Source organism: Peromyscus eremicus, chromosome X, assembly GCF_949786415.1.
Source record: "Peromyscus eremicus chromosome X, PerEre_H2_v1, whole genome shotgun sequence".
Lineage (NCBI taxonomy): Eukaryota > Metazoa > Chordata > Mammalia > Rodentia > Cricetidae > Peromyscus > Peromyscus eremicus.
Window position 1 is genome coordinate 24,956,018 of NC_081439.1, and position 12,707 is coordinate 24,968,724.

The 12,707-nt window shown below is 42.5% G+C and overlaps 1 protein-coding gene across 3 annotated transcripts in view; it reads right to left on the reverse strand.

The window, feature by feature from the left end:
- Asb9 (ankyrin repeat and SOCS box containing 9) overlaps positions 1 to 12,707 on the reverse strand; it is a 39,093-nt gene that overhangs the window by 16,531 nt on the left and 9,855 nt on the right. For all 3 annotated transcript variants that reach the window (XM_059250266.1, XM_059250265.1, XM_059250267.1), the window contains exon 3: positions 5,363 to 5,442. In XM_059250266.1, coding sequence (XP_059106249.1) covers positions 5,363 to 5,442 — 80 coding nt within the window. The remainder of the gene's footprint in view (positions 1 to 5,362; positions 5,443 to 12,707) is intronic.

The window sequence follows — 12,707 nt, forward strand, 5'->3', positions numbered from 1 at the left end:
AGGTAGGAGAAGGTCAACCAAAACTAAGACTGTATGCAAATGCCATAAGTAAACCAAGACTTATGCAAATGCCATAAACCAGGATTGTATGTAAATGCCCTAAGTAAATCTGCTGCTTTGTAAGCTCCACAGAAAACAAAATAAAAATAAGTAAAGGTCCCCAGTGACTTCTTTGTCCAACCCAGTATGCAGTGCGCAGTCTTCCAAGTCCTTCCACCTCTGACTTTGCTGTTTATTCATTCTGACCTCCAGAAAGCTTTCCTCTGGCTTCTGACATACTGTTCTACCTGATTTCCACCTTCAAATCATGGGTTTTTCTCTTTCACAGACTCTGTCCTTTCCTCTGTACCTCTCCCACAATGGGTATTTCCTTAAAGTTTTCCTTCTCATGTTTGGGTTTCTGTAAGTTCTTTCTATGTTGCTTGCATGCAAATGCACACATACACACCCATGCTCTTAATCATCCCTGGTACATTTTCTAATTCTATGCCCAGACAATCACGTAGGGACCCAACTAGCAATATAAACTCAGCCTTTTCCAATCTAAGAAAAACATCCTTGTCAATACCATTTCTCTCAGTGGCATTATGATCTTGCTTGATCTCTAGAATTGAGACCTCAGGAGGTAGAATGGCAAAGAGATTCCCAAGTTCAAATACCAGCACGAGGACCTAGCAAGCAGTGTGAGTAGCAACCAGTTACATATCCCTAAGGTTCAACATGCTCATATGTAAAATGGCTACAATTTCACCTGCCTTCTAAGATTATTAAGAAGACTGGAAAACGGTGGGTGCAAAAGTTTAGCACTCAGTTAATTGCCAGGCCAACACTATCTGGGATTTCTTCTTCTTTCTCACTTAGCCTTCAGTCTGCTGCCAGTTCCTAAATACAAGTGATTTTGTTTCTGTCCTGATCTTTAATTAGCCTTTTAAAGATCCCAGTGGGTATCTATGCAGGCTAATTTTAAATCAACTTGAAAACAGCTAGAGTCATTTCAGAAGGGAACCTCAGTTGAAAAAAAAAAATGTCCCCACCAGACTGGCTGTGGACAAGCCTGTATTGTGCTTTTTCCTGATTGATGATTGATGTGGGAGAGCCCAGCTCACTGTGGGCCATGCCATCCTTAGGCAGGTAGTTCTGAGTACTCTGAAAAAAAGTCGGCTGAGTAAGCCATCAGTACCAGCCAGTAAGTAACCCTCCTCCATGGCCTAGGCATCATTCCTGCCTCTTGATTCCTTCCTGACTTCCCTCACTGAGAAACTGCTGCCTGGAAGTCTAAGTTGAGACAAACCCTGTCCTCCCCAAGCTGCTTTTGGTCATGGTGTTTTATCATAGCACTAGAAACCCTAAACAGGCAAGAAGGATTAACAGTTTTACTCAAATTTCCATGGGATAAAAATCTATTCTTCCCTACTTGCTTGTGGTGAGAACTTTCTGAGCTGTTTCTTGGTTTTGACTACATAGAGGAATCATGTAGGAAGCTTTCAAAGAGTCCTGGTACCCAGGCTACATCCCAGAGTGGTGGTAACATAATGAAAGCAGGCCCAATTCAGCTAGCATGCTGTTTGTTTGTTTCATTGTTAGAGCACTCAGGATCGAACCTGTCATTCATTAGGCAAGTGCTCTGTCCCTTTTGTCTTCTTTTTTTCTCTTTTGTTTCTATTTTCATGTTTGTGTGTGCTATGTGCATGTGTGTGAATGTTTGCATATAGCTACACCTGCATACGGGCACAATTACTTGTGTAGAACAAAGGTCGATGTCTAGAACTGCACTTTCTCCTTATTCACTGGTGGAGGCTCTGTAAGTCAAACCCAGAGCTTGCAGACATGACTAGTTTTGCCAGCTAGCTTGCTCTGGGGGTCTCTTGTCTCTGCTTCTGAGGCTGGAACTGCAGGTGGGCTGAATCCCCACCTGGCATTGATATGGGTTCTGGGATCCAGCCTCTAGTCCTTATGCTTGAGCTGCAAGCACTTTAACCACTGAGCATCCTCCACCCCACCCCAGCTCATTTTAAAAATGGGAGATAGGATCTGAGTTGCACAGACTGGGCTTGAACATACTCCGTATGTTAGGCTGGCCTTGAACTTGTAGTCCTCTTGCCTCAGCTCCTGAGTATCTGGGATTACAGTCACACATTAGCAGGCCCAGTGATGAATTTGTAATTTTAAAGACTCCCACCACACAGGATCTTATGAGAATTCTAACACAAAATCTGCAGGGAAAGCACTAAATTAAGTTCAGTGTTATATCTAGGGCAGCTTACTTTCTGCTGACCTAACAAACACCATTGTCAGTTTTTAATGATTTTTATTGAAATATAACAGATATATTAAACAACTCACAAATCCTAAGTGTCAATTCAGTGAATCACCACAAAGAAAATATACCTGTGTAATCCCCATACAGGTAAAGAAAGAAAATATCTAGATGCCATCCAGACTAATCCCACCTCTGGTACCCAAAGGGATGCTGAGCTGACGTCTAACACTGGACATTCAGTTTTCTCTCACGTGTTTAACATTTCATTAACTGGCCCAAGTAGCATGTATTCTGTGTATGTGTTTGCCACTTTGGGTCAGATTCATCCATCTACTTTCACTGCGGTATGTACATCATAGTTGACAAAATATAGTCTTCCCTTGATTTGATTTACCCAATTCAATGTTAGCAGATGTAGCATAAACCAGGATTGGAAGCATTCCATCCTTGGATGATTTAACTTGTCCTGCTATGCAACAGCCTTTTGCCAAGAAAAGAAAATCCCTTAGGCAGCCAGAGGTCAAAGAAGGATGAGGGACATGTGTGCCACAGCTTAGAGATGAGCCCAGCCAAGTCAAGCTTATGTCAACTGACTCAAACATTCATTAGCAAGAAGTCATGGTTATGGTATCCTGCCACTCTATTGGGATGAGTGTTTGTTTCTGAGTTTTAAGGTGGACTAATAAAGACGGGTGTTAGAAGATGCATTTTATAAAGGCAGGGATTGATGTCCAAACATGACTACTCACTTAACTGCCCTGATAGAATTTAAATAAAGGCATGGCTCTAAGTTGATCGTCAGTAAATATATAAATATCAAATATAAACAAGCACCTTTCTTGTTAACAAGTGATACATATGGCTGGAGAGATGGCTCACCAGTGGAGAGCACTGTCTGCCCTTCCAGAGGACCTGAGTTCAATTCCCAGCACCAACATGGTAGCTCACAATCATCTACAACACTAGTCCCAGAGGTCACAGCACCCTCTTCTGTCTTCCTAAGGCACTGCACACACATGGTATACAAACATACATGCAGGTAAAACACCCATAAACATCAAATAAAAATAAAACAGACAAAACTCAAATGAAACAAGTGATACATAAAAGTACCAATGATTATTTTTCATATTATCCAAATAGCATAAGTTATTTCATTTTACCTAAGTAATGTAACTTCTTTTAGCTACAGTTATGTGTTAGAATCCATTTATAATGGGCTGCTACTTCCAAAACTACCTTAACACAGTAGCTTAGGGTAATAAAAATTTTTCATTGGAAATAGTATTCTTATAGACAAATTTCTTATTTTAGATAGGTTCATGAAATTGAGGTGTTTTCTGAATTCACTTTTATTTCCACTGCTTTTATGTGTTCTGAAATTAATAGCATTATCATTCATAGCTATCACAGATATTTTCAGTGAATCCTAATTAAGATAGTCTCACCCTGCTTAGAAATCATGGTAGTTTCAAAATCACAGCTAAAACTTTAACAAATCAATCTAAAAGTCCATATGTTATTACATCACACATTTGTTTCAATATTTTGATAGGTTTTCCCTGATTTATATTTTATGTACTTAAAACTTTTCTTTGATAATGTGTCCATAGATTTTGCTGGCTTGCAAAAGAGCAAGATACATTGTCCTGGACAAGGTCCTGGGTTCCAACCCTAACTCTACACACACACACACAGAGAGAGAGACAGAGAGAGAGAGAGAGAGAGAGAGAGAGAGAGAGAGAGAGAGAGAGAGAGAGAGAAGGAGAGAGAGAAGGAGGGAGGGAGGGAGGGAGGGAGGGAGGGAGGGAGAGACTCACAAACATAGTGACATTTTAGCGACTAGAATCTTCTGAACAAAGACTTTGTTAGGATGTAAACTGCTTTTTAACCAGTGTCTTTGCAAAGGACTGTAATAATTTAAAACCGACAAAAATCAGTAAGTACAGGCAAATTACACCTAAGGAGAAGAAAACTAAAATCAAACTGTTGAGAGACACAGGCAACTGGGGATTTGACCAAACTGAAAATATCACTGAAATTATAAGACTACATATATAAAAGGACATTTTCAAGCACATCGGGAGTTCTTAAGCGTTGTGCTGCTGACATTTAGAGCTGTCTAATTTTTGACATGGGGGCTGTCCTATACACTGGAGGACCCTTAACACCTTCCTCGTTTTCCACCCACTAGATGCATTAGCACCACTCTAGTATGACGACCAACGGTGGCTCTACAAATTATCCCCGAGAGACAAAACGACGGCACTTGAAAATCCATACAGTGCAAGATGAATTTGCTCATGTGGTGCAAGTCCGTGTGTGTTTCTGTACGAGCACGCATATGTGTGTTGTGTGTACATGGAGGCTAGAGGTAGAAAATCAGTGTCTTTCCCTTTTGCTCACCGCCTTATCTTTTGATACAGGCTCTCTTGTGGAACCCAGCACTCATCAAGTGACTAGACTGTAGCTCCAGGGATCTGCTCGTCTCTGTCCTCTGAGTGCTACCATTACGACATGTGCCACTGTGCCCAGTTTACTGTTTGTTGTTTTTATGTGGGTTCCGGGGCTTCCCATTTGGGTCTTCATGCTTTCCAGTGGGCACTTTACTGACTGAACCATCTCCCCCGGTAAATATAAGAACACAGTTTATGCCGGGCGGTGGTGGTGCACGCCTTTAATCCCAGCACTCGGGAGGCAGAGCCAGGCGAATCTCTGTGAGTTCGAGGCCAGCCTGGGCTACCAAGTGAGTTCCAGGAGAGGCGCAAAGCTACACAGAGAAACCCTGTCTTGAAAAAAAACCAAAAAAAAAAAAAAAAACACAGTTTATTTAGAAAACTGAAAGGAACATAAATGACCACTTTCTGGTAATTCATTTAACAAGTATTTAGCATGCTTCCCACCGTGTGCTTAAGTTTTCACAAAACAATGACATTATGATAGCCTACAAGGAAGGAAATGGTTATTACAGTGAGATTCACCTCATTTTTCTGATTTTGCTTAAGAGGAAATGTCTGTCTTACTATTGCTCTGTTATTTCTTTTTTCTCAGTCTGGTATAGCAATGGGATATACTTGATACTGTTGTTATTTTTAGAGCTACCTGGCTGATAAGGTTCCTCAGGGTCAGCAGGCATCCATGGATGGCAGCATCGTGCAGAGGTGACCAATCAGACAGGACATCTGCATGGGAAGGGAGGAACAGGTTACATCATGCTAACCAATATGCTTAGATCAGCACCCAAACTAAGGACCAAAGAGGCAGACTGGAAAAACATGTTGAGGTAAGGCAAGCACAGAAAAACAGTACAACTTAGCTCGTACACAGGAAACGGAGAGGAGACCAGTGGTCACCAGAGACTGGGGAAGTAGGATTAGAAGAGAGATAGGAAAGATTGATTAATGGATACTAAGTCACTATTTTAGAGGAACAAGACACTGTGGTCCACTGCTCCTCCCTAGGGTGATTTTAAATAGGAACTGCCTGATACAGATTTCAAAAAGCTACAAAATTCTTGATGTTTTTAGCATTAAGAAACAATCAGTGTTTGAGGAGACAGATATCTATAAGATGATTTCAACACGGATCAAGCCAATGCACGGTACCTCATAAATGTATACAATTTGGGGTTTTATGCATCTTTCAAAAAACAAATCTGATTTAAATTAGTATTTTAAAGAGGCAGATTGGAATGACAGGTAGATGACTAAACTTCCATTCTCGTACTGGTTTCAAAGGCAAATGGTTCATTTAGTTACGTGAGAGCTTTGCTAATTACCAGCGTTAGTGAGTTCAGCTGCGGTTGCCAGTCTCACTTCCTGCATGAAACACAAACTTTGGCATCTCAGCAAACAGTAGCATGCACTAATAGTAGCAATCATATAATTACATACACCATTAGGCTCAGAATCAAATCTAAGCAGAACTGTATCTATTTGTAGGTTACCGTCTGCCCCAATATTAAGCACAAGTCAGAATTCAGTCTAACCTTGAAATTGTGGCATTATTTGTGGCCCTCCCTCTAACCAATGTGCTAATGTGGTTAAAAGAACATTCTGAGTTCAGGTCCATTTGACCTCTTCTGAACAGTAGCCTCCTGAACAAACTCTGACTCTTAGTTTAATTTTGGGTAAAGACAGAAATATACTTACCCATGGCTCAATACATATTAGCTACTATTATTATCTTGTCGTGACACTAAACAGTGTCTTGATTACACCCCATAAGTATTGCATTTAAAACAGTAAATGCAGTCTACCATCATTCATGAGGAATACAAATTTTCAGGAAAGAAGCCTGTAAACCCTACCCAACACACTGAGCTTTCCTCTGCCCTTGTAATTAAGTGTAGATATAATTGATTTCGGCATAGACCAGATTTGTGTCTCATCTCAAGCTGCATCTGATTTCCAGAACAAACAGATGCAGGAAGCTACTATGGGGGAGGTTTGCCTGAGTCGGCATCAGCTCCAGCTCTGCCTTGCTTTGATGAGCAAACGACACGCAAGCAAGGTGCAACTGTCTAATGCTCCTTGCTCCTTGCATGGGCACTTAAGGGCTGTTAAAGGCTGAGAGAGCCTGCGAGCGAGGGGAATTGCTAATGCCTTACAGACTGAAAGGCCACGAAGAGGAAGACAAGAACACTTTGTACCTAACACGTGTTAGCTGAGGTCTGCCTGCCACCTGGAGCCATCAGTGTCCTGGAAAATATGTCCCAGTGAGCAAATTACCCTCCTTGCAAATGGACTCATTAAGCATTTAGTACATGAAAGGATGCTGGCGGGGCCACCTACATGCAGCCCATCCAGTGCTTTCTTACTGGGGTCACTGAGGTCTGGAGACAAAACACCTTAAGGGAAATGGCTTTTCCTATCTTCAAAATCTTAGACTTGGTACATATCCTCACAGCATTCACAGAGGTTCCTAATTCTCTCAGGAAAAGCACTACTGCTTCTAGGGAGTTTTAAATTCAGATTACAGGTTTGGAAAGATCAGATTCTGAATTAGAATAAAAAGTGCAGGTAATCCCATTCTTTGGGTGTTGATAATGGCGGACATCATTCAGAGAAAATCTTCAGCAAGAAAAGCCAAATTTTAAGGATGGTTTTTAAAATCCGTTTTTAGTACATGTGCACTCGGCTGCTAAGAAATACAGTTGTTAAAATCCTCTATGTTTTTAATGCTGTGTAAGATTATTATATTTGACACCCTAAACAGTCCAGGAAGGTAATTTAGGGCCTAAATTACAACTCTGTTCAGATGCCATTAAAGTGTTGCAACTATATTATTAAATGAAGGCCAAAAACTGGGTCTTGGTTCCTACTTAATTATCAAGGAAGCAGCACTCCTCTTTGTTACAGCAAATACAGAATGATGCTCCTCCCCAAGGTCAAAACCAAGTCTATTTGATACTTTGAAATCATGCAGAGACAGCCTGTATCTTTAATAAGTATAGGGTGTGGTTTGGGAACACACCACAAGACCGACAATACTAATATCTATATCTAGATAGCTAGTGAACGTTTTCATTGAGCTAAAACCCACATACGATCTGCCCATTGGAAGTATATACAATCCATTGCTTTTCATTATAAATACAGAGTTGTGCAACCAACACCACAATCAATCTCAGGCCATTTTCATTACCTTGAGAAGAAACCTCATGGCCATTAGCATTCACTCCACATCTGCACCTGCCCCAGCCCCTGACAAGCATTGATCTGTTTCTTGTCTTTAAGGATTTGCTTATTCTAGACAGTTCATCTAAGTGAAACTGTATGACATGTGGTTCTTTGGGACTGACTCCTTTAATTCAGCACGCTCCAAGCCGCATCCACCCTGTAGCACGCATTAGCACTTCACCCCATCATTGTATGGACAGACTACATTTTATTGACTCATTCATCAGGTGAAGCAAAATTGTGTTCTTTCCACTTTAGGGTTAGCAGGAATAAACATTCCTGTCCACATTTGAGGATAGACGTATGTTTTCAATTATTTGTGTCTACCCCCAAAGAATGAGACTTCTTATGTTTAGCCTCTGAGGGTACTTTCCAAAGCGGCTGTCCCCCTGTATGTTTCCATCAACAATATTCAAGGCTTACCCTTCCATCTTTAAAGCCATTTTGGTATAGCATTTATTAAGCTCATGCTCCTGCCAGAAGAAAAACATGTCGGTAGCCTAAACCTTTCTTTTTTTTTTTTTTTTTTTTTGGTTTTTTGAGACAGGGTTTCTCTGTGTAGCTTTGCGCCTTTCCTGGAACTCACTTGGTAGCCCAAGCTGGCCTCGAACTCACAGAGATCCGCCTGGCTCTGCCTCCCGAGTGCTGGGATTAAAGGCGTGCGCCACCACCGCCCGGCGGCGCCACCACCGCCCGGCCCTTTCTTAAGTTTATACAAGGACTCTACCTTCAGCATACCTCAGAACACCAGGTTATATACAAACCTAGATATTGATACTGGTAAGATTAATATGTTAACACTTTTCTAGCATTGGCACAGCACAGACTGCACATGCAAGGGGGAAGGAAGAGATGGAAGGAGGGAAGGAGGGGGAGGAAGGGAGGAGGAAGCAAACACCCTAATTTTGCAGCATAGACATAATCCACACACCCTTTTCTCTATAGAACACCGGGCAGAAAGCTGAGACTTGCTCTGTGGGACAGGCAACTGAGGAAAGACCTAGAACGTACTCCTCCAGGAGTTTCCAGGGCACACGCATGGAGTCGGCACTGAGCTACAGGCTCTGTCCATGGCCAGTAAAATCCTAAGGCAGCCTCCCCCACTTCCTGCCAGCTGCCAGCTAGAAGGAGCAGAGCAAGCAGAAGAGGGGACCTATGTTCCTATCAGACCATGGGTGGTGCTCGTGGGAGGAGACTATCCATGAGATGATGGGGAGATTCAATGCCATAATACCTTTTGTCTGTCAACTCCACCAGAGTCTTTGAAATCCAAGAGTCATTGTATGCAACAGACTGTACACAGTCTTGGCATATTGAGTACTCATTCCCAGTATTTGTTCAACTATGGTCTATATTTGGCTTTACTGCCAGAAACAAAATGGATGCCGAATGAGGTCACTGGTAACACCATGGATCCAGCATTGTAGCTTATGGGTAAACTAGGGCAGGGAACTCTCATGACAAAACTACTCCACAAGTCCTCCAATTAGTGTCATTAAACTCACCCTTGAAAAGGAGAGTGTCTCTATCAAGCCTGTGGCACATTAGGAAGGTTGCCATTTCATTTTTATTATAGTTTCTGGAACAATTTCTAAGATTTCCATTATTTCAGGAGAGATTTAAAGTGCACTAATTGCTACATTCTGAAAAGAGCTATTAAGGAAGCTCTAAGAACCCTAGTAAATGTGGGGCAGTAGCATAAATCCATCCATGTTAGGAAACATTTTGCAAGGTCAAAAGTGGGACAGGGAGTTGCTCTAAAGAGACTGGAGTATCTGAGACGTGATACAGGCAGATACAGTGGCATGAACCAACCCCACAACGCTGGAGAAGATCCTGATGATGAGAGGCTGGGGCAAGCATGAGACTGGTTGAGCAAGATGGTCCTATGTACTCCATCTGTTATCCAGCCCTCCCGTTCCTCCCCTCTCCTTCACTTCCCCTCTCTGTACTCTCCTCCCTCCTGCTCTCCACAATTTCACATTATCACCTCTTCTGTTTACACAGACAGGACACCCTCAGAGCATCCTCTGCCAAGTTGTCTCAATATCCTAAAGTCCCCCATCAGAAGATGAAAATTCCTTCCTTTCAATGCCTATTATTGCCTACTCTCTGCTTAAATGTGAAAATTCTCTTCTAATAGGGTGGGCTCAATTTTGTAAAGAAGGAATTATCTACATAGGAATGAGCTTCCAGGCAAACAAACAAAAGAAAACCAACTTGTGCCAGAGAGATGGCTCAGCAGGTAAAGATACTTGCCACCAAGCCTGATGCCTGAGTTCGATCGCTGGGGTCCACATGGCGGAAGGAGAGAACCTCTGCCCTCAAACTGTCCTCTGACCTCCACAGGCACACACTCACATGCATACAAAAGGAATAAATGTAAAAAATGTTTTTCAAAACTTAAGGATAGATACTAATAAATGAGCAATTGGTGGAATTAGGGAGGCTAATTTACCCTTCAGTGTATTTTGTGAAGTGTCTACAAGTAGTGTGAATTAGTTTCCTAGAGTGCTGTTACAAACCTCACACTAGGTGGCTAGAGACAACTGGAATGTATTTTCCTGCAGTTGTGAGGCTAGAGGTCTAGAAGCCCTCTGAAAGCTCTGGCAAGGCCGTGCATGCGCTTTCCAAAGTCTCACCTCCTCTAGTTTCTCACACTGGACGGCCATCCTTGGCTTCCCTTGGTTCGTAGATCCCTTGTCCAATCACTGTCCCTGCCTCTGCCTCCACAGCATTCTCTCCGAGTGCTCCCTCTCCTTTTCTTATCGAAAACAAAAACAGTCTTCTGGGATTAAGGATCCAACCCATGCCAGAGAGGCTTCCTTTTAGTGATTATACCTGCAGCCACTCAATTTCCCAATGGTAGTCTCTTTTTGAAGTGCAAAGGCTAGTTAGGATTTCAAAGTATCTTTTGGGAAGTATAATTCAATTCCCAGCAAAGAACTTTCAGGGGGTAATGGTATTCTTTCCCTGTCCTTGGGACAGCAGAGTCGAGCATTAAACAAACCTCTGTGAAGAATTGGCTCTCCATCTTCCCATCCTTTCCTCCCTTCCTCTGGAGAAGAGAGCAGAGAAAAGAATGACCCATACCTAGGCCTATGCTTCCTTTTGATTTGTCCTTGTGCCAGACGGTACCTTCAACTGAGCTGAGTGTCTTGGAGCCAACTTTGGAAAACAACATTCTGAATGTTCCACATTCCACACTTCACCAAGGTCAAGGCCTCAGAAGGGTAAACAAATGCAACCAGCTCCTGCTGCTGCAGAGCAGGGAGCAAAAAAAGTCTACTTGAGAAGAGGAAAAAAACTAAGAGAGTTGCATGGGGGCGGTGATTCTGTTGGATGTGGGAGGTGGGAAGGAATCTGTCATTCTGGATAAGAGAAGGAAGATGTAAGCAAGCAGGTATGTCCAAGTGTCCAGGCATCTAGCCTATGATTCCTGTGTCTTTGAAAACTACTATCTCTTTAGGCTCTATGGAGTAGTAACATCAGAAATCCCTTTCTGCTTTTCTATCCAACTTACTGGTCCCACTTCTTTGCTGTCCCTAGGTGCCCGTTCCTGGCCATTGGAAAATTTCTTCTTTCACTAGGTTTCAACCACAAGCCCTCTGCAGAACATTCTGAGGCTTCTTACACTCAACCTGTGTTCATTTCCAACATTAGCCCCATATCATCAGGGTACGTGGATTCGGCAATGTTATTCATACTTTTATGTCCAAAATAAAACTCTGGTGAGCTAGCAAGACAGTCAACTTACTAAAACGCTGGCCACATAAGCATGGGGACATGAGTTCAGATCCACAGCATCCACATAAAAAAAAAAAAAACGACTATAGCAATGTGTCTATAATCCCAGTGCGGGGTGACAGTGGTGAGGGGGCCCTCTGCAGCTCTCTAGCCAGCTATTCTTACTGAATCAGCATGCTCCAAGTTCAGCGAGAAATTGCCTCAAAAAATTAAGGTGGAGAAAGTTTAACGACCACACGTGACACTGACCCCGGACCTTCACACATATCTACATACATATGCATGCATACCCATATATACACATACATGAACATGGACATATAGCTAGAGGAAGAGAACTCTGCATTCTTCCTTTCTCACTCCACTCCTAAGCCGTCACTCCTTCAAACTTCCCTCGTATCTAGTTCTGTCTAACCTAATGTGAGGTTGAAAACTTGACAATTTAGGATGCTTTCTCTCGGTTTGCCACAATATCGAATCAAGCAGCACAATCCGATTTCTCTCTCCTTTAGAATTAAAGCCCTTTCTGCATCATTTAGGAAGTCTGGCCTAGGTATCAGGTATATGCTTGAATTTGTGCAGCGATTCTTAAAGTGTGGTCCATGACACTCCCTGTCAGCATCACTTAGGACCTGGTTGAAGATGAAGATATCCAGGCTTCACTCTAGTCCTGTCACTTTCCTTTTAACAACTCCTTTAGGTGATGCTGAAGCATGTGAGAACCAGTGGATTAGCACAGCCATTTTTTGCGTGTCCCCATAATCTATCCTAACTTGGAGTACTATATTAATCTACTTGGAGTCTTTTGTATTACCAGGTCTCTGCACCAGAACCATCAGTGACTTGCAGTTCCCGAACTCACAAAGCCGAAACCACTTCACACAGCTTTGAAAGCTTTAGCATCCAGTGGCAGTGGAGATGGCTGAGTGAGTGAAGTGCCTGCCAAGGATCTGCCTTCAGATCCCCAACATCCAAGTAAAAAGCCAGGCATGGCCGGGCGGTGGTGGCGCAAGCCTTTA